We start from the raw sequence: 21,956 nt of genomic DNA on the forward strand, positions 1-21,956 counted from the left end.
TTTCTTTCTTTCTTTCTTTCTTTCTTTCTTTCTTTCTTTCCTTCCTTCCTTTCTTCCTTCCTTCCTTCCTTCCTTCCTTCCTTCCTTTCTTTTTAAAATTTGTTTTAAAGACAGGCTCTCTCTAACATAGCCCTAGCTACCCTGGGACACACCATGTAGAATAGGCTGTCCTCAGACTCACAGAGCTCTGCCTCTTCTGCTGGGATTGAAGCACAGACCACCATGCTCTGCTGTGGAAGGATTTCTTTTGAACCATAGTTTCAAACATTGCAGTCTATGCTAAGTTGACTTCATTGTTTTCTGCTTTCAAGACTATGGCTTCAGGAAGATGCAGAGGCAGCTGCTCATCTCATGGGGCCAGGAAGTAAAAGAGGAAAAGGAAGTGAAAAAGTAACCTACTTCCTCCAGCCAGGCTCCACCTACTAAGATTTCCACTCTCTCTGAGAATAGCTTTTGGCACACAAGCCTTACAGAGGCACGCCACGTTAAACCGTATCAGATGCCGGCGATGTGAACTGTGCCAGGTCAAGGAGAACAGTGGCGGACACAGAAAGGTGTGAGGCTGAGACTAAACCTCTGTTCTGTCCGTCATCATTGTGTATCTTCAGATGCAGAAAGAGTGCGGTCGTTTTTTATTTTCAAATTTGCCTGCTGAGTCTAAACTACTAACTGTGGTGATTTGGATAGGATTGGCTCCCATAGACTCATGTGTTTAAATGCTTGGCTCATAAGGAGTGCCACTCTTAGGAGGTGTGGCCTTCTTGGAGTAGGAGGCTCTGTTGGAGGAAGTGTGTCACTGGGGGCGAGCTTTGAGGTTAGATGCTCAAGCCACGTCCAGCATGGCTTTCTCTTCCTGCTGCCTGCAGACGCACCTGTAAAGCTCTCAGTTGCCTCTCCAGCACCAGCTCTGCCTGCATGCCACCATGCTTCCCTCCATGACTGTGTGCCAAACCTCTGAACCTGTAAGCCAGCCCCAATGAAGTGTTTTCCTTTATAAGAGTTGCTGTGGTGATGATGTCTCTTCACAGCAATAAAACCCTAACTAAGACAATAATTAATCCTTAATATTAGGCCATCTTCCTTTTGATTTTGGTGGTGGGACAGGAGATTTTGCTATTGACTAAAAAAGACACTAGAGGAGACAAAGTTGAAATAGGCTACATTTGGTTTTGGGTTTTCCTAGAATTTATTTTAAGAAGATTTACTCCTTCTAAAACTCTACTGCTGTGTCTCAGTGTTGGTGGAATCTCTCACAATAAGTAGTATCAGCCTCATTGATCAATAGTGTCAGTTTTATCAATAAATAGCATCAGTAATGAATGCTATCCGTGATAAATAGTATCAGCTTCATTGATAAACAGTACCAGTGATAAATGGTATCGGTTTTGTTGTGTTTGAGCTTCTGTTCCAAAAATCAGTATTTTTTTCCTTGTATTAGAGTGGGAACTCAGGACTCCTGTGTGCTAAGCAGGTGCTGCACTACCGAGCTGGAGCATCCTCAGAGCTTCTCACTGTTTATATTAAGACAAAATCTCACTAAGTTACCCAAGCTGGCCTTACATTTGCTGTGTAGTCCAGCCTTGCTTTAAACTTGCAATCCTCCTGCCTCAGCCTCCTGAGTATGGGCATGCACCATCAAGCCCAACTCTTTCCTATTGCTTTATAACTGAGTTTGTCAAGGCAGTCGAGCACAGTCACACTCAGAATGCCAGTTTTCAAACATCTTGTTCTGTGTCTTCCTCTTATAATAAGCTTTTCTACAGTCCTAAGTGTCTCAGGGTTAAAACTGACTTCAGAGACAGTCTGTAAGGGCCCATGGAGAAGATAAAACAAAAAGGAAAGTGATTCTCAGGAAAACAGCAGCAGGAGGTAGGAATACATTAACGCATATGTTAAGGCCTGAAGAATTAGTCTTCATTCAGTTGAACTCAGTCTAACTATTTGAATAATCAAAATTACTCTGCCCCTGCCTCTATAAAAGGCAAGCAAAATCCCTTTGCAGGTGACCCTTCCCACCTGAACACAGGTGCGGCCACACCAAAGCCCGTGCTGCCTGGAAACCGTAGTGTGCACACTTCAGCCCAGGTCTGGACTTGCAGCCTAGTGTTCTTCCTAGTGTCTCAGATTATTTACCTAGTTACCAATAATGAACTAGTTTATTTGAATATGTATATGTATGTGCACATGTGTGTATGTGTGTGTGTATGCACATGTGTAGATATACATGTGTATGTGCACATGTGTACTCATGCAGGGGCCGGAAGTATGTATTTTTTCTTTTGTAAAAATTCTTCAACTGGGCGGTAGTGGCACATGCCTTTAATCCCAGCACTTGGAAGGCAGAGGCTGGTGGATCTCTTGAGTTTGAGGCCAGCCTGGTCTACAGAGTGAGTTCCAGGACAGCCAGAGCTAAAAGAGAAACCCTGTCTCGAAAACCAAAAAAAAAAAAAAATTCTTCATTTATGATCTGGAGCAATGGCTCAGTGGGTAAAGTGCCTGCCAGAGTTTGGATCCCCAGAGCCTATGGGAATGCTAGGTGGCCATGGTGGCCTGCTCAGTTCCTGGGAGGCAGAAGCGGGGTCCCCTGAGCAACCTGGTTACTTACAGAAGCCAAATCAGTGAGCTCTGAAGAAATAGATGCTACCACAGTAGATAAGGTGGGCATTGATTGCAAAAGATACCTTTTGTCAACTTCCAGCCCCTGCATGAGTACACATGTGCACATACACATATATACCTACACATGCAAATACATACACACATGCACGCACACATGTGCACATATATTACTCTCATATACATATTCAAATAAACTCCTTCATTATTGGTAAAGAGGTAAATACATACAATAAGATATTTTAAGAGAAATGACTACAAAAGAATACCCGTTGACTAAAATCTGCTCAATGCCATTGGTTGATAAAATAAGATGATTTCCCCTAAACAATGAAATAGTCACCGAGTTGGCTGATGCTCAAACAATTTCCTTCCCCTTCCACCCAACACTTAAACCGCCAACCCATAAATGTGCAAAATTTGTTAGATTTCATTTAGAAAAATTTCAAACCTCTACAAAAGAGCAGTGTAGTGAACACTATAAAAACTTTACTGCTGTGGACCATTTCTTCATGGTTTATTGAATTTATTTGATTCTTTCATGTAATAAAAGGTATTTTATATTGCCCATGTGTGTGTGTGTGTGTGTGTGTGTGTGTGTGTGCGTGCGCGCACACGCGCACATGTGTATGTTTGCCTGAGACCAGAGGTTGACATCAGGACATCACACCTCCATGTCACGTTTTGAGTCTGGGCCTCACTATGTCTGAAGCTTACTTGCTAGACTGGCTGTTTAATGAGCATTTCCACCCTTTTTTTTTTTTTTTTTTTTCTTTTTTTTTTTTTTTTTTATTGTTACTGCCTTTCTTATGAAGTAAATTCTTTTTCCTCTCCAGAGCTCTTCAGATGCAGCGTACCTGGCGAGGCATGTGGGTTTGCGAGTGGGAGTCCCGACAGAGACTGGGGCCCTTACCCTCAACAGGCTCTGTGGCTCTGGCTTCCAGTCCATCGTGAGCGGGTGTCAGGTATGAGCAGCCTTCTTATGTACTCTCTGAACATGCTCATAGTTATTTGGAGGACTGTTGCCCCTCCATAGGGCATTGCAGCTTTTGACCTTGGTGCCTCCAGGTAATGAACACGGACACAGTGTAATGGGTGAGCTGTTTTCACTTTGGTCTGTGTGACAACATACTTTAAATAGGTGTCCCTATTCCCAGAATTAACTTTAAACACAGTGCCAGCCTCTTAGAAGCTCATTGCTTGTATCTTTTCTGAGAGATGGAAAGAAAGAGCTGAAAAAATGAAATGGATCTCTTTATGAGTCTCCTAGTTCACCAGTTCCATTAATAAAACTTCCTCCCCGATTTTTGTGATTTTTAAATCGATGTGCCCTTTATTATGTGTTTAAGCCAGAGATTAGTATTTCTTTGGGGTTTTTAGATTAATATTTAAATAAGCATTATTGTCCTTAGAGCCGGGTATGGCTTGCACCTATAAACTCAGAGTTTAGGAGGCTGAGGCAAAGGCTTGCCACACCTCCTCGGCCAAGGTGAACTGCAGAATGAGACTCTGTCTCGAAAAACAGAAAAAAATATGTAAGGTATGTTACTCTGGCACACACAATTGAGGTCTGTTCACTTTACCCACTGGGGTCTTTAACATCAGCATTTCAACAACATTAAACATTTATTTTTATGTTACTGTAAACTAAGACACAATATTTGTTCAAATCACCACTAATTCATAAAGCCTTTGTGTTTCTCAACTCATACTCTGGATAAAGTAGAAGGCATTTTGTTGTCTGTTTTCAACAGGAAATCTGTTCTAAAGATGCTGAGGTCGTCTTGTGTGGAGGAACAGAGAGCATGAGCCAGTCCCCCTACTGTGTCAGAAACGTGCGCTTCGGAACCAAATTTGGATTAGACCTCAAGGTTTGGACCATTATCTTATATAAATTCTTCTATTTATATAAAAAGTTTTAATAATATATCATTTTAAGGGAGAAAAGAGTAACTTTGAACCCAGCTTTTGTTCATGGAATAGCACCAAGATTTGTATGGTTTAAAATTTACAGGCCATGTCAAATCTCATTAGTTTTAGTGTTTGAATCCACACAGGATTATACTTCACATCTCAAAGACACCATGGGGAGCGTGGAGGAAGAAGAGAAGTAGATTCAGGAGTGATCCTTAGGACTAGACTTTCGCTGTGGATTGTGGGAGGTCAGCTTCTGGGGCGGTGTCTGTTTCTCCACCTCTGAGAGCTAGCCATAGGAACAGCACCCATGACAAAGGAGGATAATGCATCGCCCTGCTCACAGGAAGGGCTAATGGCCTCCTGTGTTGCTCTGCATTGTCCAGAGACTCAGTGAGTAAGATTGTCTGCTGTGCAAGCATGAGGACCTGAGGCCAAGTCCCCAGCACCCACACGCAAAGCTGGGTGGCTGCACCTGTCACTGAAGGGCAGGGCTGGAAAAGCTGAGCACCTGCTCTTCCCTCCAGACCACATGACCGTTTGCTTCATGGGGCTGAAGAAACACCCTATCTAAGTGCCAGAGTTGGACTTCTCACCAAAGCAGTCACTTGCGATTGAGGAGTAAACTCCTCACTCCCCTCTTGTACACTTACAGTTCTGTGTGTAGAGTGGTATAAAACATACATTTGACCTGTGAGACATTGGATATTTTTTAAATATTAGATTTTCAGTGTCCCAGAATTTTAGCCACCAGCTGTTTTTAGTAGCATATCCTCAAAATCCTGAAACAGTTCATCAGGAGCCTGTTTCATACCAAATAAATTCTCACTGAGATCTCCTTTCCAATCTTTGGGTGTTAAATTTTGCTTCTATCACTGTATCCAATAAAGCTTGTATAAAAGGGGCAGCAGGCCCATACTGGCCACAGCTGTTTTTAACTTTTATTATTCTTGCAATCATCCTAATTACAAAATATGGGTGAGTTAAGAATCCTGAGCTTGTGATCAAACTGCAAACTGCAGCCAATGGAACAATAGCAATTTAACCATAATTTTTAAGTTCCTTTTGCAATATTAGAGCATAAACATAACTTTTGGAAAGTAAAACTCAATTTTAAACAATCCAGTCTATTTAAAATCAATACCAGAAGCATCACTTTCATGTTTTACGAAGTTTGGCTGCCAATTCTTGTATATGAATGCATGACAGTGCAATTTCTGATGCTTCATTAAAGAGACATTGCTTTAAATCTTATCCCTTATAAATCTAGTTTCTAGGATAAGGATTACATAAAATATTATCCCAATTTAGAAGTATCAAATATGATTGGAAATAATCAATGTGATTGTTATAGAAATCTAAAGAAATTATGGCATGCTCCTTCCAAAGAGAATGCTTTAACACATCACTGTCTGATGTCCTTATAGCTGGAAGATACTTTGTGGGCAGGATTAACGGATCAACATGTTAAGCTGCCCATGGGAATGACTGCAGAGAACCTTGCCGCAAAATACAACATAAGCAGAGAAGACTGTGACAGATACGCCTTGCAGTCTCAGCAGAGGTGGAAAGCTGGTAGGTACAGAAAGAAGGGCACGCAAGGGAGGGACATCCCGAAGGGCACAGTGGTCATATAGTAATGTGTTTTTAAAACTCATGGTTTCAGAACTACTTGTTACTGAAAATTTCATGTGGGATTTCTCTTCTGAAATAAGTTAGTGCCGTTTTTAACAGGAGTGTTGAGAGCTTGCAGAGAACTCCTGTTTGGTTCCCACATGGCAGCTCACTGCTGCGTGGATGACCAGTTCCAGAGGAGCCAATCCCTCTCCTGGCCTCCATGGGCACAGCATACGTGTGTCACAGAACCATACAGAGAAAACATATTCACATAAAATTTTTAAAAATTAAATATTTTTAAGTAGTATTTAGGGCTGCTGAGGCGCGCTTAGCAATTAAGAGAGCTTCCTGCTCTTGCAGAGGGACCCAGAGTTGTCCCCTCACCCATGTCAGGTGGCTCACCACCACCTGGAACTCAGTTTCCAACAGATCTCATGCCCTTTGGCTTCCATGGGAACATGTGGGCATTTGGTGCCTAGAAACTCACATAGGCACACATGCACAGATAGGTAATAAGTTAATAACTAAATCTAATGAAAGAAAAAGTGTAATGTCACTTGGTCCAATGCGAATGTGGGGATTTTGTCCTGAGTTGGTCCTGTTTCCCATAGTGAGGCATTTGATTCACCACACCAGAGGGGACTGCTCAGTACAACAGTGGAGGAAGGGTTTGGGTTTTTTTCTTTTTGGGTAGTATTGTTTGTTTTGTTTGCCAACTGTAAAGTCATATCAAAAATAACGTAGCCAAGCACAATAACGCATGCCTTATATCCCAGCACTCGGAAGGCAGAGGCAGTCAGAACTCTGTGAGTTCCAGGCCAGCCTTGATTTCATAGCAATTTCTAGGCAATCCAAGGACTGCAAAGTAAGACCCTGTCTCAAGTAAAGAAAAAAAATAATTGGTATTTTTCCTGACTTACCTTATTGCAGAAACAATAGGCTACTATAGTCCATTCTAGTCCAGTAGATAACTGGCCTTGTCCATGGTCCGTGTCCTAATCATACAGATAGGGGACCGGCTGCTGCTGGGGGAGGCTGGCTGAGCATCCTTTGATGTCTCCTTCTCCTCTTCATTGTAACTGACTCAGGGTTAATTCATCCAAGAAAAACCCTCATGCTACAGCCTCATGGTACACACTTCCCTGCAGAGTGAGCAGCAGGGCAGCTGTTGACTTATCAATAACAGCTCGAAGAGACTTGCTAGTCCTCTGAAAAGGAGCCTAAGTGAACTATTCTAGTTGTAATCCAGTGGACTAGGGTTGTTTTTGATGTTGGTCCATTCACAGGAGTAAGTAGGATGGAGCTGATGTCATCCAACTCATCTGAGTTTCTCAGTTATTTCTAAGACGCTCCTTGTCCAGAGGCCACCAGGTCATGTCTGGGATTTCTAATTCCATCGTAGAGAAGGCATCTGACCTCAGTTATTCAGAGAACACCTATAAAATAGAGATAATAAAAGTGATCCTTCCTGTTTCTCAAATAGGAATCATCAAACTACATAAAGGCAGAGAAGGAAAGGCTTTTTTGACTTTGTTTTTCCGACTAAAAAGTGATCTCAGAGTCCAGGTGGAGGGCTGGCAAGTGGCTCAGGATGTTGTTACACGTGCACAATGACCTGAGTTCAAATCCCCAGCACCCGTGTAAAAGCTGAGCATAGCCTCACCCCAGGATCGGGAAGAAGTGACAGATGGCTGCTAGGAGCTAGCCGGCTAGCCAGTGTAAGCAGAACAAACAGTAAGCTTTGTGTTCAGAGAGAGACCCTCTCTCCAGGGGACAAGGCAGAAAGTGAGAACAGGATACCTCAGGTCTCTGCAAACATGCATGTATACACACACACATACACACACATATACCACACACACACACACACACACCACACACACTAAAGTAGTATTTTTTCCTGACCAACGCTGTTGCTTAAGTGGTAGATGACTCCTGTCCACCCTAATCCTAGAGCTCCACAGTAGGTAAGAATGTTACATATACTCATGTAAGTTACACCTCTTACCATCTCTTCAGGTTATCACTGGTTCAGCCATCAAGTGTTGGATGGCATAGGCAACTTGGTTTAATTATTTCCCTTTTCACCAAAAGAAAAAAAAGTTGAATGCATTTAATGCTATTACAACCATATCTAAGACAGCTGTCAGTCTAGCATCTCATAAGGGAGACATTTAATAATAATTATAAAAGGATAACAATAATAATTAATAATAATAAAGTCAGAGTAGGAGCTCAGGATATGGCTCAGGGGTTAAAATGTCTGCTGTGCAAGCATGAGGACCTGAGTTCAAATCCCAAGAACCCACATAAGCTGGAGTGACAGAGCCATCTGCAGTCCTCACATTCCCGATGAAAGATGGGAGGCAGAGACAGGAGAATCCCCAAAAGCTCAGGGGCCAACTGGACCGATATACCCCCAAAAAGAAGCAAACAAGAAGAGAGAGAGAGACAGAGACAGAGACAGACTCAGCCTCAAGCAATATGGGAAGAGTGGTCCAGCACCAGAGGCTGTTCGCTGACAACACATACACACACACACACACACACACACACACACACACACACGACACACATACACCATGCCCCCACTCCTTACCCACCATGGCCCCACCCCCTACACTCCCCACCTCCCCACCCCTATACACAGCATGCTCCACCCATCACACACACTATGTCCCCACCCCACATATACACACAAGCCCCCACACACACACACCATGCCCCCACCCCATACACACCCTGAATAGTAATTTCAAAAAGGTCTGGTAGGTATGTTTATTGTTCCAATAAGAAAGCAGTTTGCCAAGGAGGAAGGAACTGAATCACCCCTGAACAGATCAGAAGTTGACAAACATGATCTCCTGGTATCTTCTTGGAGCTTCCCTCTGACGATGGGCATTTACTGTTTCAGCTAATGAGGCTGGCTACTTCAATGAGGAGATGGCACCCATTGAGGTGAAGACGAAGAAAGGCAAACAGACCATGCAAGTGGACGAGCACGCTCGACCCCAAACCACCCTGGAGCAACTGCAGAAGCTTCCGCCTGTGTTCAAGAAAGACGGGACAGTCACGGCAGGGAACGCCTCGGTGTGTTACTGCATCTGCTCACACTCTTCCCAGCCTGGTCTTCCAAATGATTGGGAAGTCTCTTCCAGATGTGTCTAGACGCTTCTTAGCCTTTAGTTGTTTAACTTAACACTGGTAGCTTTTACCATTTTGTTAATTTGAGTTTTCATAGACTAATACAAAATCTTATAGCTAGGGACCTTGATAATCTGATTTCTTCACCCTTTCGGAGCAATGACAAGGAAATCCTCCTGGCTTATGTCGCCACTTTTCATACCACATACCAACCCTCTCTCACACAGGTCACCAGATGTCCTTTTACATCTACACATATCTGGTGTCAAACTTTCTGACCCACCTTCTCTGCATACTTTGCTGTGGTCCCTTGGTGAAGTTTTACCCCATGCTTAAGTGATCTCTGAAGCCCCCGCCCCCCACTGCTGTCAGTGGCATCCCTCACTTTGCCAGTGGTTCTTCTGCACGGGCCCAGCCCTGTCCTACCCTGTGGCTAACTCACCATTAGCTCCAACCTTGATGAACCAGCTTCTTTACTGACTAATCTCCTGCTTCTGTTTCTAAGGGGGTGTCTGACGGTGCTGGGGCCGTCATCATAGCCAGCGAAGATGCTGTCAAAAAACATAACTTCACACCCCTGGCCAGAGTCGTGGGTTACTTCGTGTCCGGATGCGATCCTGCTATCATGGGTATTGGTAAGTTTATCATGAGAACTGTTCTGTGGTATTACTGGGGGGGGGGGGGGTGTTAGACATTCAGAGTCCTAGGAAAGTAACGAAATCAAGACCCTTGGGGGGATCAGTCTGTCAGATCATCTTTATGAAGAACTGTCCTACACACAACAGAAAAAAAGCAAGACCATGTGAACTCTCATAGGCATACTGTCCGTCTGAGGTATTTAAAAGTCACACAGCGGGGCTAGAGAGATGTTGCTGTGGATACAGGTACACACTGCTCTTGCAGAGGGCCCACATCAGGTGGTTCATAACTGCCTGTCATACCGGCTCCTGTCATACCGGCTCCTCCTGATTCTCCTGGCTTCTGTGGGCACACACTCGTACACACACATACACACATGCTCATACATGCACACCCACACACATGCACCCACACATACATACTCACTCATACATGCACACGTACATATACACATATCCACACACTCTTTCTCTCACACACACACATACACACATGCTCATACATGCACACCCACACACATGCACCCACACATACATACTCATACATGTACACATACACATATCCACAACACTCTCTCTCTCTCTCTCTCTCTCTCTCTCTCTCTCTCTCACACACACACACACGCGTGCGCACACAGACCACATATGTATGCATAGTTAAAAATTATAAAAATAAAATTTAAAAATCAACACAGAAAATAGAGGAAACTGGAGTTGTAGCTCAGTGGCAGAGCCCTTGCAAAGCCAGTGGCTTAGGTTTGGTCCCCAGCCCCACGGGAAAGGAAGGAAAAAGAATCGCATAGTGAAGTCATGAGGCGGACTAGAGAAGGCAGCTCAGGAGCCAGTGTCACAGCTCCGCAGACACTGATGACTCTCAAGCAGTCCTCCCAGCTTGCAGCTCCAGTAAGACATCCTGGTAGACGAGGAGATGGAGAGCTTGTGTGGCTGCAGACCAGAGTGAGCAGAGCCTGCGGCTGCCTCAAAAAGGCAGCACTCCCTGGTTCTTGCGGCGTGGGCGTGAACTGGGCAAGCGTCTGATGGCTAGCCCTAAAGGAGGGGTGGGAACTGTTGACATAATAAGTAGCCAAGGCTACTTATTTGTATTAATTAGAAGTGGGACAGAGCCGGGCATGGTGGCGCACACCTTTAATCCCTGCACTCGGGAGGCAGAGGCAGGCGGATTTCTGAGTTCGAGGCCAGCCTGGTCTACAAAGTGAGTTCCAGGACAGCCAGGGCTACAGAGAAAACCTGTCTCGAAAAACCAAAAAAAAAAAAAAAAAAAAGTGGGACAGAGAACATGGAAGCATGGTGGTCATGGTGGTGTACATGTAAGTCCAACTCTCGGGAAACTGAGGCAAGTTCTAGCCCAGCCAGGGCAAGACCCCAATGAGAGAGAGAGAGAACTTTATACTAAATACTCGCAGACACTAAGAACTTCAGGAAATGCAATTTTTTTTAATTTTTATTTACTCGGTGTGTGTCTGTTTGTACATGCTCAAGCACCCATGTACAGTTGTGCTCAAGTGTGGGTGTGCACACAAACACCAATGGATACACACAAATCACTGCACATATGTCAAGGTCAGGAGACAACTTTTGAAAGTCGGCTCTCTCATTCCACCCTGTGGAGTCTGGAGGTCCAATGGAGTCCTCCTGCTTGGCAGCAAACACCTTCATCACTGACCCCAGTGGCGAGAAATTGAGTATTTCCGATCAACTGCCTTTAAGGGAACAAATAGCCAATTAACTGCTCGTTGCAGACATAAGACTCCATGTGTACTGGCTGGTTTTGTGTCAACTTGGCACAGGCTGGAGTTATCACAGAGAAAGGAGCCTCCCTTGAGGAAATGCCTCCAAGAGATCGAGCTGTAAGGCATTTTCTCAATTAGTGATCAACAGGGGAGGGCCCACTGGGTGGTGCCATCCCTGGGCTGTTAGTCTTGGGTTCTATAAGAGAGCAGGCTGAACAAGCTAGGGGAAGCAAGCCAGTAAGCAGCACCCTCCATGGCCTCTGCATCAGCTCCTGATTTCTGACCTGACTTCCTTTGGTGAGGAACAGCAGTGTGGAACTGTAAGCTGAATAAACCCTTTCCTCCCCCAACTTGCTTCTTGGTCATGATGTTTGTGCAGGAATAGAAACCCTGACTAAGACACCATGGCTTTGCTTCCATTCCACCGGTGACTCCAGGTCCCAAGCAAAAGCCTGCCTTACGGTGTGGATTTCAGATTCTTGACAGAGCCAGAGAGCTTTCTGTGAGCATGGCCTTTTTTGACTCCTTGATTTGGTTTTTAAGCCAGCTATCAAGATGGAAAGAGGATAATGTGTTGCTGCCAAGTCAGAACTGCAGGTCCTGTTCAGGTGATTCCATGACAGCTGCCTGGGGGGACTGAGGCAACTCCCGGCTGTGCTGGCAGCCAAGTCCTTCGGACAAGCTTCCTTCCCTCTAGGAAGAAATTCTAGGAAACAAGCCTGGATGTTCAGACCTTTTTTTTTTTTTTGGTTTTTTGAGACAGGGTTTCTCTGTGTAGCCTTGGCTGTCCTGGAACTCACTCTGTAGACCAGGCTGGCCTCGAACTCAGAAATCCGCCTGCCTCTGCCTCCAGAGTGCTGGGATTAAAGGCGTGCGCCACCACGCCCGGCTTGTTCAGACCTTTTTATCTTTTATTATAGATCAAGTTTATGTCAGCAACTGCAGACCATTTTGATACTTTGATACTGTTAAAAAGACATGGGGGTTTCTGTTTTGTTTGCTTGATTTTTGTTTTTTGGGTTGTGTTGTTGTTGTTGTTGTTGTGGACTTAAAAGCTACATATGATCAGCAAAAAGGGATTTGCCTTAGAAATAGAAGGTAACCCGAAAACCGGACCATCTGTGGCATTGAAATGGCATTGATGTCACAGCCTGGTCACAGCACTGTCCCTACCCTGAGTGTTCCTCAGAAGTCATGCACAACCCCTGGGGACCCTGTTTCAGTAGGTCTGTAATCTGAGGTTTTCGGTTTTGATTTCTGATTCCTTAGGTACTTTGATGAACTTCCAAATTAAAACCACAGGGTTTTAATCTTTTTTTTTTTTTTAAAAAAAAGATTTTATATATTTATATGAGTACACTGTAGCTGTCTTCAGACACACCAGAAGAGGGCATTGGATCCCATTACAGATGGTTGTGAGGCACCATGTGGTTGCTAGGATTTGAACTCAGGACCTCTGGAAGAGCAGTCAGTGCTCTTAACCTCTCAGCCATCTCACCAGCCCAGGTGTCAATCTTTTTAATACTTGTTTTCCAGTTTAAAGTCATTTAATAGGGTTTAATGGGTTACCACTAGCAGGCTGGTGAACCAAGAAAATGTTTTTTCTTGCTTCAAATCCAAGGCCTGACTGCTTGAGTGAGTGCCACTCTCCATCTATCCATGCCAAGTATCTCTTGGGGTCAGGTGCCTGAGTCACTGTGTCACCTTCAAGCTTGTCTGTCCTGAAGTGCAGAATCCTAGTGATAAGCAGGGAGAGCCGGGATGCTGAGCTGCTACTGGGGCTGGCTTGACAGTCCGGTCTGTGAGGACAGCAATTCCTCAACTCTGCACATGTTGCCATTCACAGCCCTGCAGAGTAGCTGTAGCCAGGAAAAAGGAGGAACCAGGACTTGGCAGGACTGGCAAGGCCTCAGGGACACACAGAGCGGACACACAGAGGGACACACACTCCCTGCTCGTGGAGTTTGAGAGGAAGACAGGATGGAGGTGGATGGGGCGGAGCTGAATGGAAAGACTTTAACTTTATTTGATTTCATTTTTATAAATGGCTTTAGTATTTAAAAGGACAAAGGTCAGGTCAAGAATCCTCAACCAAGCAGCCATCCCTCTAGCTCTCAGGGAACATCTTATTAACTCTGAAACTCAAGGAGGAGCCAGAAGGCCCAACGCTTTCAATGGTTAAGAGCCAGAACTAGAAATAGGGTCTTGTTTGTTTAAGAATGCTACACCTTCCTGAGCCTCAGTAAATAAACAAGAGTGTCTGGAAGAGTACTTTCTCCAGAGGGGTGAGGCAAGGACCTGGTTATGTCCTAGAGAATGTACACAATGGACTATGTTAGCCTAGAGTTAACCTACACACTAAGGCAGACAGGCTGGTGTTCTTGAAGGCCAAGTGGATCCTCTCACCACCATCAGCTGTTCATTTCCACTGAAGGGCGTTTCAGCCCTTTTACCTTTATAAGCTAATGTTCCTGGTGTCTCATTCTAGTGGTGAAGGGCCAAAGACATCACACACTGCACACACCATGCACAGCACACACCAAACACACCACACACATCATGCTGGTAACCGATGCTCCACTGTTTACACTTCTGTGAGTTACTGCTCCTAGCCCAGTTCTGCAGAGTCCCATTTTGAAACCACAGGAGCCAGATGCTCCACTGTTTACACTTCTGTGAGTTACCGCTCCTAGCCCAGTTCTGCAGAGTCCCATTTTGAAACCACAGGAGCCAGATCTCCACTAGGTGCTCCAGCACTCTTCTAGAACCCTCCAGGACGGCCATCAAGCTCTGTCTGCAGCACTCAGTGGCATCCCAGAACAGAGCTCCAAATCTTTCCACAGTCTCCAAAAGACAAAACAAAACAACAGTTCCAAAGGCCTGAGAAGCACGTGGTCAGGTGTATTTATCACAGTGGCAGCCCCAGCCAGCGTCTGTATTATTACTTGTCTCGTTGCTATGACACAACACCTGACTTAACAGTATTATTAAGGAGTACTCAAAGGAAAAAGGCTTCATTTTGGACTCTCTGTTCAAGTCCTTCATAAAGGCAGACTTGAGGCAGCTGCTGTTACATGCTGTCTGCTAGGTCTCTCTCTTCTCCATTCTAAGACATCGGTGTGTTGAACATCATGTCACCTACAGTTACCCTGATCTAAATAATCTCTCATTTTACCTTTTGGGGAAATATCAACCAGTTGCTGGAGATCAGCAGACCAGGGAGCCTTTCTCCTTTTGGCGACCTGGTTGGGTCCCTTTGCATTTCGTGACCTCTGGGACTGTGTTGCCCCACCTACCAGCAGAGTTAGAAATGGTTCTGTCTTAGTCAGGGTTTCTATTCCTGCACAAACATCATGACCAAGAAGCAGGTTGGGGAGGAAAGGGTTTATTCAGCTTACACTGCCATACTGCTGTTCATCATCAAAGGAAGCCAGGACAGGAACTCACACAGAGCAGGAAGCAGGAGCTGATGCAGAGGCCATGGAGGGATGTTACTTACTGGCTTACTTCCCCTGGCTTGCTCAGCTTGCTCTCTTACAGAACCCAAGACGACCAGCCCAGGGATGGTCCCACCTACAAGGGGCCCTTCCCCATTGATCACTAATTGAGAAAATGCCTTACAGCTGGATCTCATGGAGGCATTTCCCCAACTGAAGCTCTTTTCTCTGTGATAACTCCAACCTGTGTCAAGTTGACACAAAACCAGCCAGTGCAGGTTCTTCCCTCAGACACCTTCTCCCAGGTGAATCGCTATAGTTTCCACCTTCAAACACCTGGTATGCCCGGTTACTTGAGACCAAGTGTAATCTATAATGGCTATAAATCCTGCATATGGCCCCTTTGGCAGCTCAAAGTCTGAAAACCAGCTAGACTGTCTAACTCGGGTCTCCTACCCACCATCAACTGCGGTCAGCTTTTCACCTTTGTCTGCCTTCCTACTATGTGGTCATTTCTTCCTTGTATAGTACAGAAGGGGGTTTGTTCTGTGAGGTAAGCTCTAACTGTATAAACAGGCTGGTATCATGGTCCATGCACTTCAGCCTCCTGACAGCTAGGAGTACAATTATACGCCACACACCTGGCTTAAAGAGAACAAACGACCTACATTTCTATCTAATGACTCTATTCTTATATAGGTCCAGTCCCTGCTATCAATGGAGCGTTGAAGAAAGCTGGGCTGAGTCTTAAAGACATGGATTTGATAGACGTAAGTGTTTTTCTTTTATAGCGTGCATGGCACACCTTGGTATCTTGCAGCCCTCTCCCTGTTTTAATACTGTTAAGTTTTCCACATTCTTCACCCACATACGTATTGACTATGTATGTTGGTTTGGTATGTCCTCCCACTGTATTAAAGTGTTTTGCCCATTTTTTGTGATTTGTGTGACCAAGCCCACTCATCAGTCAACAGATTCTCCAGCACAGGAGTGAGGCTTAAAAAGAAAAAAGACAGACAACATTGCAGCATGACCCCAGCCAGTTCTGAGGCTGAGGCAGGTTTATTTTTCCCCAATCCACTTTCATACAATTTTAACTACATGCAAGTATTAAGGGCGAGCAGTTCAAAGAGGAACAAGCAAGACAACAAACAAATAGTTAAGGAACAAGCAAGACAGTAAACAAAGTCCCACAGTCGCTCCAGAGACCTCTGTTTTGTAAGGGCTTATCAGGATGATCAAGATATCGGAGCCTACTTCCCAGTCCTAGTCCAAAGGCATCTTCATGCCAGAAGCCTACTTCTTTGTTCCACCCTAAAATCAGATTCTTGCCTGAACTTACTTCCTTGTCATTCCCTAATGTCAGATTCCCGCCTGAAGTCCACTTCCTTGTCCTTGGCCAATGTCAGATTCCTGCCAAGTAGCCCCAGAGGCTCGCCACCTCTGTGTCTGTCTGTGTGCATGCATGTGTAGGCACAGGTTGATGCTGGGCAACTTCCTCTATAACTTTCTACCTTGCTTTTTTTTTAATATATATTTTTTAAAGTTTTATTTCATGTATGTGAGTACACCGTCACTGTCTTCAGACAAGGACTCTCATTAAATCCAGAGCTCACCGATTTGGATAAACTGATCAGCAAGCCTAAGGGGATCCTCCTGTCTCTACCTCCCCAGTGCTGGAATTACACAAATGTACTGCTATCCCTAGCTTTTTTACAGGGGGTGTGGAGAGCTAACTAAGGTTCCTAAGCTTGCACAGTGTGAACTGAGCCATCTCCCCAGCCCCACTTCCCTAACCTCTGAGTGAGTCAGGCACTCTGATTTCTCTTGTTAAAGTCCTGAAATGTCTTAATCTTCGAAGGATACGGTCAGGTCATGCAAAGTACATGATCCATACTGAGCTACACCCTTGCCCTAAGAGTGCCGTTTAAAAATGCTAATAGCAGAAGACCTTAGCATTCAGCATAATTAAAAGAAAGGAGCCGGGGGGCAATGGTGGCACACGCCTTTAATCCCAGCACTTGGGAGGCAGAGGCAGGTGGATTTCTGAGTTCAAGGCCAGCCTGATCTACAAAGTGAGTTCCAGGACAGCCAGGGATATACAGAGAAACCCTGTCTCAAAAAACCAAAAAAAAAAAAAAAAAAAGAAGAAGAAGAAGAAGAAGGGAACCAGCTTAACCTCAGCAATGGGGAGGCTGAGACAGGAGGATCTCTGTGAGTTCCAGGCCAGCCTAGTCTACACATTGAAACCACCTCAGAAACAAACACAAACAAATAAAACACCAAGTTAATGCTAATTATCAAGAGGGCAATGAAGAAATTCTTAATGACAGACAATATGTTTCATATTTGGGGAACATTTGAGACTTGGAGATAATTACACTTGTGCTATGTAGCATTAAGAAGCTAAGTAATGAAGGGAATCTCAGATTAATAGAGGACTGGGCACATGACTGGTTTTCTCTGTGATAACCTCTCGCTCTAGAGACCAGGTTTTAGGAAAGATAAATATTTCTCCTCAGTTTCTTTCAGTTCTAAGCCTCGAGAGGGCTGCTTAGTTATCATTTTTAATCAGCAAGCTACCTCTAAGTCGCTGACTTCACACTTAGCCACTGCGCTAGAGGCTAGAGCAGTGCTGTGCAGCCTGTGCTCAACCCTGAACTTACAATCAGGACAGAGCCCGTCCCACTACTCCTGGACTTCTAGAGTCTGCTTCCAGGGTGTAGTCGAGATCCCAGCGTAGCTCCTTGAAAATCACTATATAAAACAGAGCAATAGTGGATCAGACCCCATCATGGGAGAGTACAAAACCTGGTAGGGAAGAGAATGGGATCGGTTTGATCCCCACACTGTCACAGCTCCGCTTTTGCAGTGTTTCTTATAGGATTCCTGAGCAGAGGCCATGTGAACACGCAATGCCGTGAACTCATTTCAGCCATTCCCATGGGCAGCCGGCAACGTGAACGGTGTGAACAGTACTGCTGGTGTGAACAGTACTGAGTTCCGCCTACACCTTAGGCTGTGGCGAGGGTCCTTGTCAACCAGTGTCTTCCTGCAAAGTGGGCTCTCCTAAAACTGGATAACAATAGTAGCCACTTAGCCATACTCACTGTGTGTACACATAAGCACCTACTAACTATGACTTTATTTAACCTGAAAAATGACTTGAACTTTGTCATGGAATTTTAAGTGTACAGAGGGTATTATACATACATACACACACACACACACACACACACGCACACCTCTGAGGATCTACCATCTTTATATGGAGTGACTGAAGATAAATTCACATAACATCATGAGCTAATTTCAAAAGGAAGAGATGGGAAACGGCCGTCAACACAACTAGATCTTCCCATTAAAACCTAGCTTGTGAATAACGATCCCGTGGGTTCTCTCCCTGTGGATAACAATCCCGCGGGTTCTCTCCCTGTGGATAGCGATCCCGCGGGTTCTCTCCCTGTGGATAACGATCCTGTGGGTTCTCTCCCTTTTCTAAGGTGAACGAAGCTTTTGCTCCTCAGTTCTTGTCTGTTCAGAAGGCCCTGGATCTTGACCCCAGCAAAACCAATGTGAGTGGAGGCGCCATTGCCCTGGGTCACCCGCTGGGCGGATCTGGCTCCAGAATCACCGCACACCTGGTTCATGAGTTAAGGTACTCGCCGGAAATCATGTATTTTAAATGTGCCACTTGGGGGGGGGTATTTCTTTATTATTTCATGTGTATGAGTGTTTTGCCTGTAAGTATGTTCCTGTACCATGGCACCATGCAGAGAGGAAATTGGATCTCCTTAGGGTGGAGTTCCAGATGGTTGTAAGCTGCCGTGTGGGTGCTGGAAATCAAACCCAGGTTCTCCAGAAAGAGCAACCAGTGGTCTTAATCACTGAGCCGTCTCCCCAGGCCCCAGATTTGGCATTCTTTTAAATAACAATAAATAACATGAGGTTTTCTCAGCACGATCCCATGGTTTTTTCTCTTCATATTCCCGCACGGGTTCCGATTAGGAGACTCTGCAGTGGGCATCGCAGGTGAGCTGGTCCGTTTGCGGTGGCCCTGCACTTCTTTTTTTTTTGGTTTTTTCGAGACAGGGTTTCTCTGTGTAGCCCTGGCTGTCCTGGCACTCACTTTGTAGACCAGGCTGTCCTCGAACTCAGAAATCCACCTGCCTCTGCCTCCCGAGTGCTGGGATTAAAGGCGTGCGCCACCACGCCCGGCTCGGCCCTGCACTTCTGAGTTTGCTGTGCGCACTGTACAAGCACTCTGAGGGCTCAGAGGGAGCCACCCACATCGGCCACCCCAGTGCCAGGCGGAGCCCAACAACGAGGCCCCACTTCAGTGGCTCTGCATTCAGTGTCTGCAGCAGTAGTGACTTATGTAATAAATCAAAATTCCGAGAAGATGCAGACCTAGATGCTATTGTTTAAGAAACCTGAGCAAACTGGCAGTCTCTGCAAGCTGAGTTTTTTACTTCGCTGTGACCTGGGTGTTTGGGACTCTCCAGTGTGGGTAGAAAAGCTCTTGGCTTTGTACACTTGGGTGCATTGGGTTCTGTTAGGAGTCAGAAGCAAATGAACTGTGTGAACCAGGGCTTCTGTCACCAAGCAAGCCTTACAGGATAGCAATCAGTGACTGACACGAAAAACAATGCTCAAGGTCATAGGTCAAGGCTGGGGGATGGAAGCAGCCGGCTAATTCTCATGACTGGGACACCATCCCTTTCTTAATTACCTGCTCCCTCAGCAGACAAACTTCAGTAGTTACATTTACTCTAAAGTGATACAGTGTCCCGTCCTCTCACCCTCCCCTCCCCCATCTCACCACCCCCATTGATAAATGACCTCCTGCCCCGGCTGCTTTTCCTCTGCACATGTGTGTGCTTCCTGTCCTCTGTCCCCAGTGCCCTGTCTCCCGTGAGTGAGTGAGTGAGTGAGTGAGTGAGTTAGTGAGTGAGAGAGAGATTTTCTTATTTTTCAGTAGGAATATTCTGTTTTCTGAGTTCTTTCACCTGTTGTCACCGGAAACCAAAATTAAGGATTGGGGAAGGGACTTGGAAGATGAGCTAGTTAAGAATGAATGTTAATACTGTTTAATTAACTAATCTAACTCTTTTTATATGGACTTTTGTTACAATTACATATATATATATATATATATATATATGTATGTATGTATGTATGTATATATATATACACACACATATATACATATATATACACACATATATGCATATATATGTATATATGCATATATATATATATATATATATATATATATATAATACACACACACACACACATATATAATTGCACATGCCACACAGCATGTGTGTGGAAGTCAGAGGACAGCTTGCAGGGGAATGCTTCTCTTCTTCCACCACGTGGGTTCTAGGGACTGAACTTAAGTCATCAGGCTTGGTGGAAAGTTCCTTTACCCACTGAGCTGAGCCATTTTATTGGCCCCAGTAGCGACTTTTCTATCCTTTCTTAGGCGTCGAGGTGGAAAGTATGCAGTGGGATCGGCTTGCATTGGAGGTGGCCAAGGCATCGCCCTGATCATCCAGAACACAGCCTGAAGGCATCACAAGCACACTGCCCACACTTACTGGGCCAGGCCACGGAACACAGGAGACCTTCGAGTCAGCCCTGCTGAGACAGTGATTGTATTTGACCAAGCCTTGATGAGGCAAGATGCATTGGGTTCTGTCTACTTCATACTTGCCTGACGTGTTAGAATAAAAACACCAACCATCGGAGGCCTTAAGAGAAATGGTATCTTTGTCAGTCGTCACCACTGTATGCCTTCCATGGAGTAATACAAACTGAATAAATGTTGCCTTAATTCCAGCTAACCTTTTCATGTTGTTTATTTTTTTTTTAATTTATTTATTATATGTTAGGACACTGTAGCTGTCTTCAGACACACCAGAAGAGTGCACCAGATCTTGTTATGGATGGTTGTGAGCCACCATATGGTTGCTGGGATTTGAACTCAGGACCTTCGGAAGAGCAGTCGGTGCTCTTATCCGCTGAGCCATCTCACCAGCCCTCATGTTGGTTTTTTTAATTACGTAAGGTGTCTCATTGTACCGGGTTGTAAGTGTGCAGTTCAGTGGCATTGAGGACACTAACAGGACTGTGCCAATAGCGACACTGCCTACTGTCAGGAGTCTTTCATCTTGTACCGCTGAAACTGTTTCTATTCTTAAAATGAGTCATTTTTATGTGCATGTGTCCCTGGGTATGGGCATGTGTGTGCAGGTGCCCTCAAAAACCAGAAGAGGGCATCAGATCTCCCAGAGCTGAAGTTATACCCAGTTGTGAGCTGTCCTTTGTGGGTGCTGGAACAGCACTCTGGACCTCTCCATGCGCAGTGAGTTCATAAACCACGGGATGCCTCTCCAGCTCCCGTTCTCATTTTAAGAAATGATTCTCCATTCCCCTCTCACAGTCCCGAGCAACCACCATTCTACTCTCAGTCTCTGCATGCTTCCCTGCTCTGGGAAGCTCATGAGTGAACCCAAACACTGTCCTTTCATGACTGAGTATTTCAGTTAGTGTAACACCTTCAGGATCTACCCTTGTTGTAGCATGTGTCGGAATTCTATACATTTTTAGCGGTAAATATTCCTTTGCGTGTGTCTTATCTAGCCATCACCAACTTCACAGATGTCGAGTGAGGCACTATTATTAGTTACAACCCAGTACCAATCTCTCCCTTGCTCCAGAATGGAGCTGCCCCCTTGACCTTCCTCATAGACATCTTAAGTGTGCCTTGCTCAGTAGCTGGGGTTGTTTGGTTTTTGTTTGTTTGTTTTTGTTTTTTGAGACAAGGTTTC

At 45.0% G+C, this 21,956-nt stretch overlaps 1 protein-coding gene across 1 annotated transcript in view; it reads left to right on the forward strand.

The window, feature by feature from the left end:
* The window catches only part of Acaa2 (acetyl-CoA acyltransferase 2), a 29,917-nt gene extending 8,948 nt beyond the window's left edge, over positions 1-20,969 (forward strand). Inside the window, exons 3-10 of the mRNA XM_021150693.2 lie at positions 3,453-3,581; positions 4,371-4,487; positions 5,958-6,105; positions 9,062-9,237; positions 9,797-9,926; positions 15,817-15,887; positions 18,621-18,775; positions 20,609-20,969. Of these exons, the coding sequence (XP_021006352.1) occupies positions 3,453-3,581; positions 4,371-4,487; positions 5,958-6,105; positions 9,062-9,237; positions 9,797-9,926; positions 15,817-15,887; positions 18,621-18,775; positions 20,609-20,693 (1,011 nt within the window). The 3' untranslated portion in view covers positions 20,694-20,969. The remainder of the gene's footprint in view (positions 1-3,452; positions 3,582-4,370; positions 4,488-5,957; positions 6,106-9,061; positions 9,238-9,796; positions 9,927-15,816; positions 15,888-18,620; positions 18,776-20,608) is intronic.
* The last annotated feature ends 987 nt before the right edge of the window (positions 20,970-21,956 follow it).

Source organism: Mus caroli, chromosome 18, assembly GCF_900094665.2.
Source record: "Mus caroli chromosome 18, CAROLI_EIJ_v1.1, whole genome shotgun sequence".
Taxonomy (NCBI): Eukaryota; Metazoa; Chordata; class Mammalia; order Rodentia; family Muridae; genus Mus; species Mus caroli.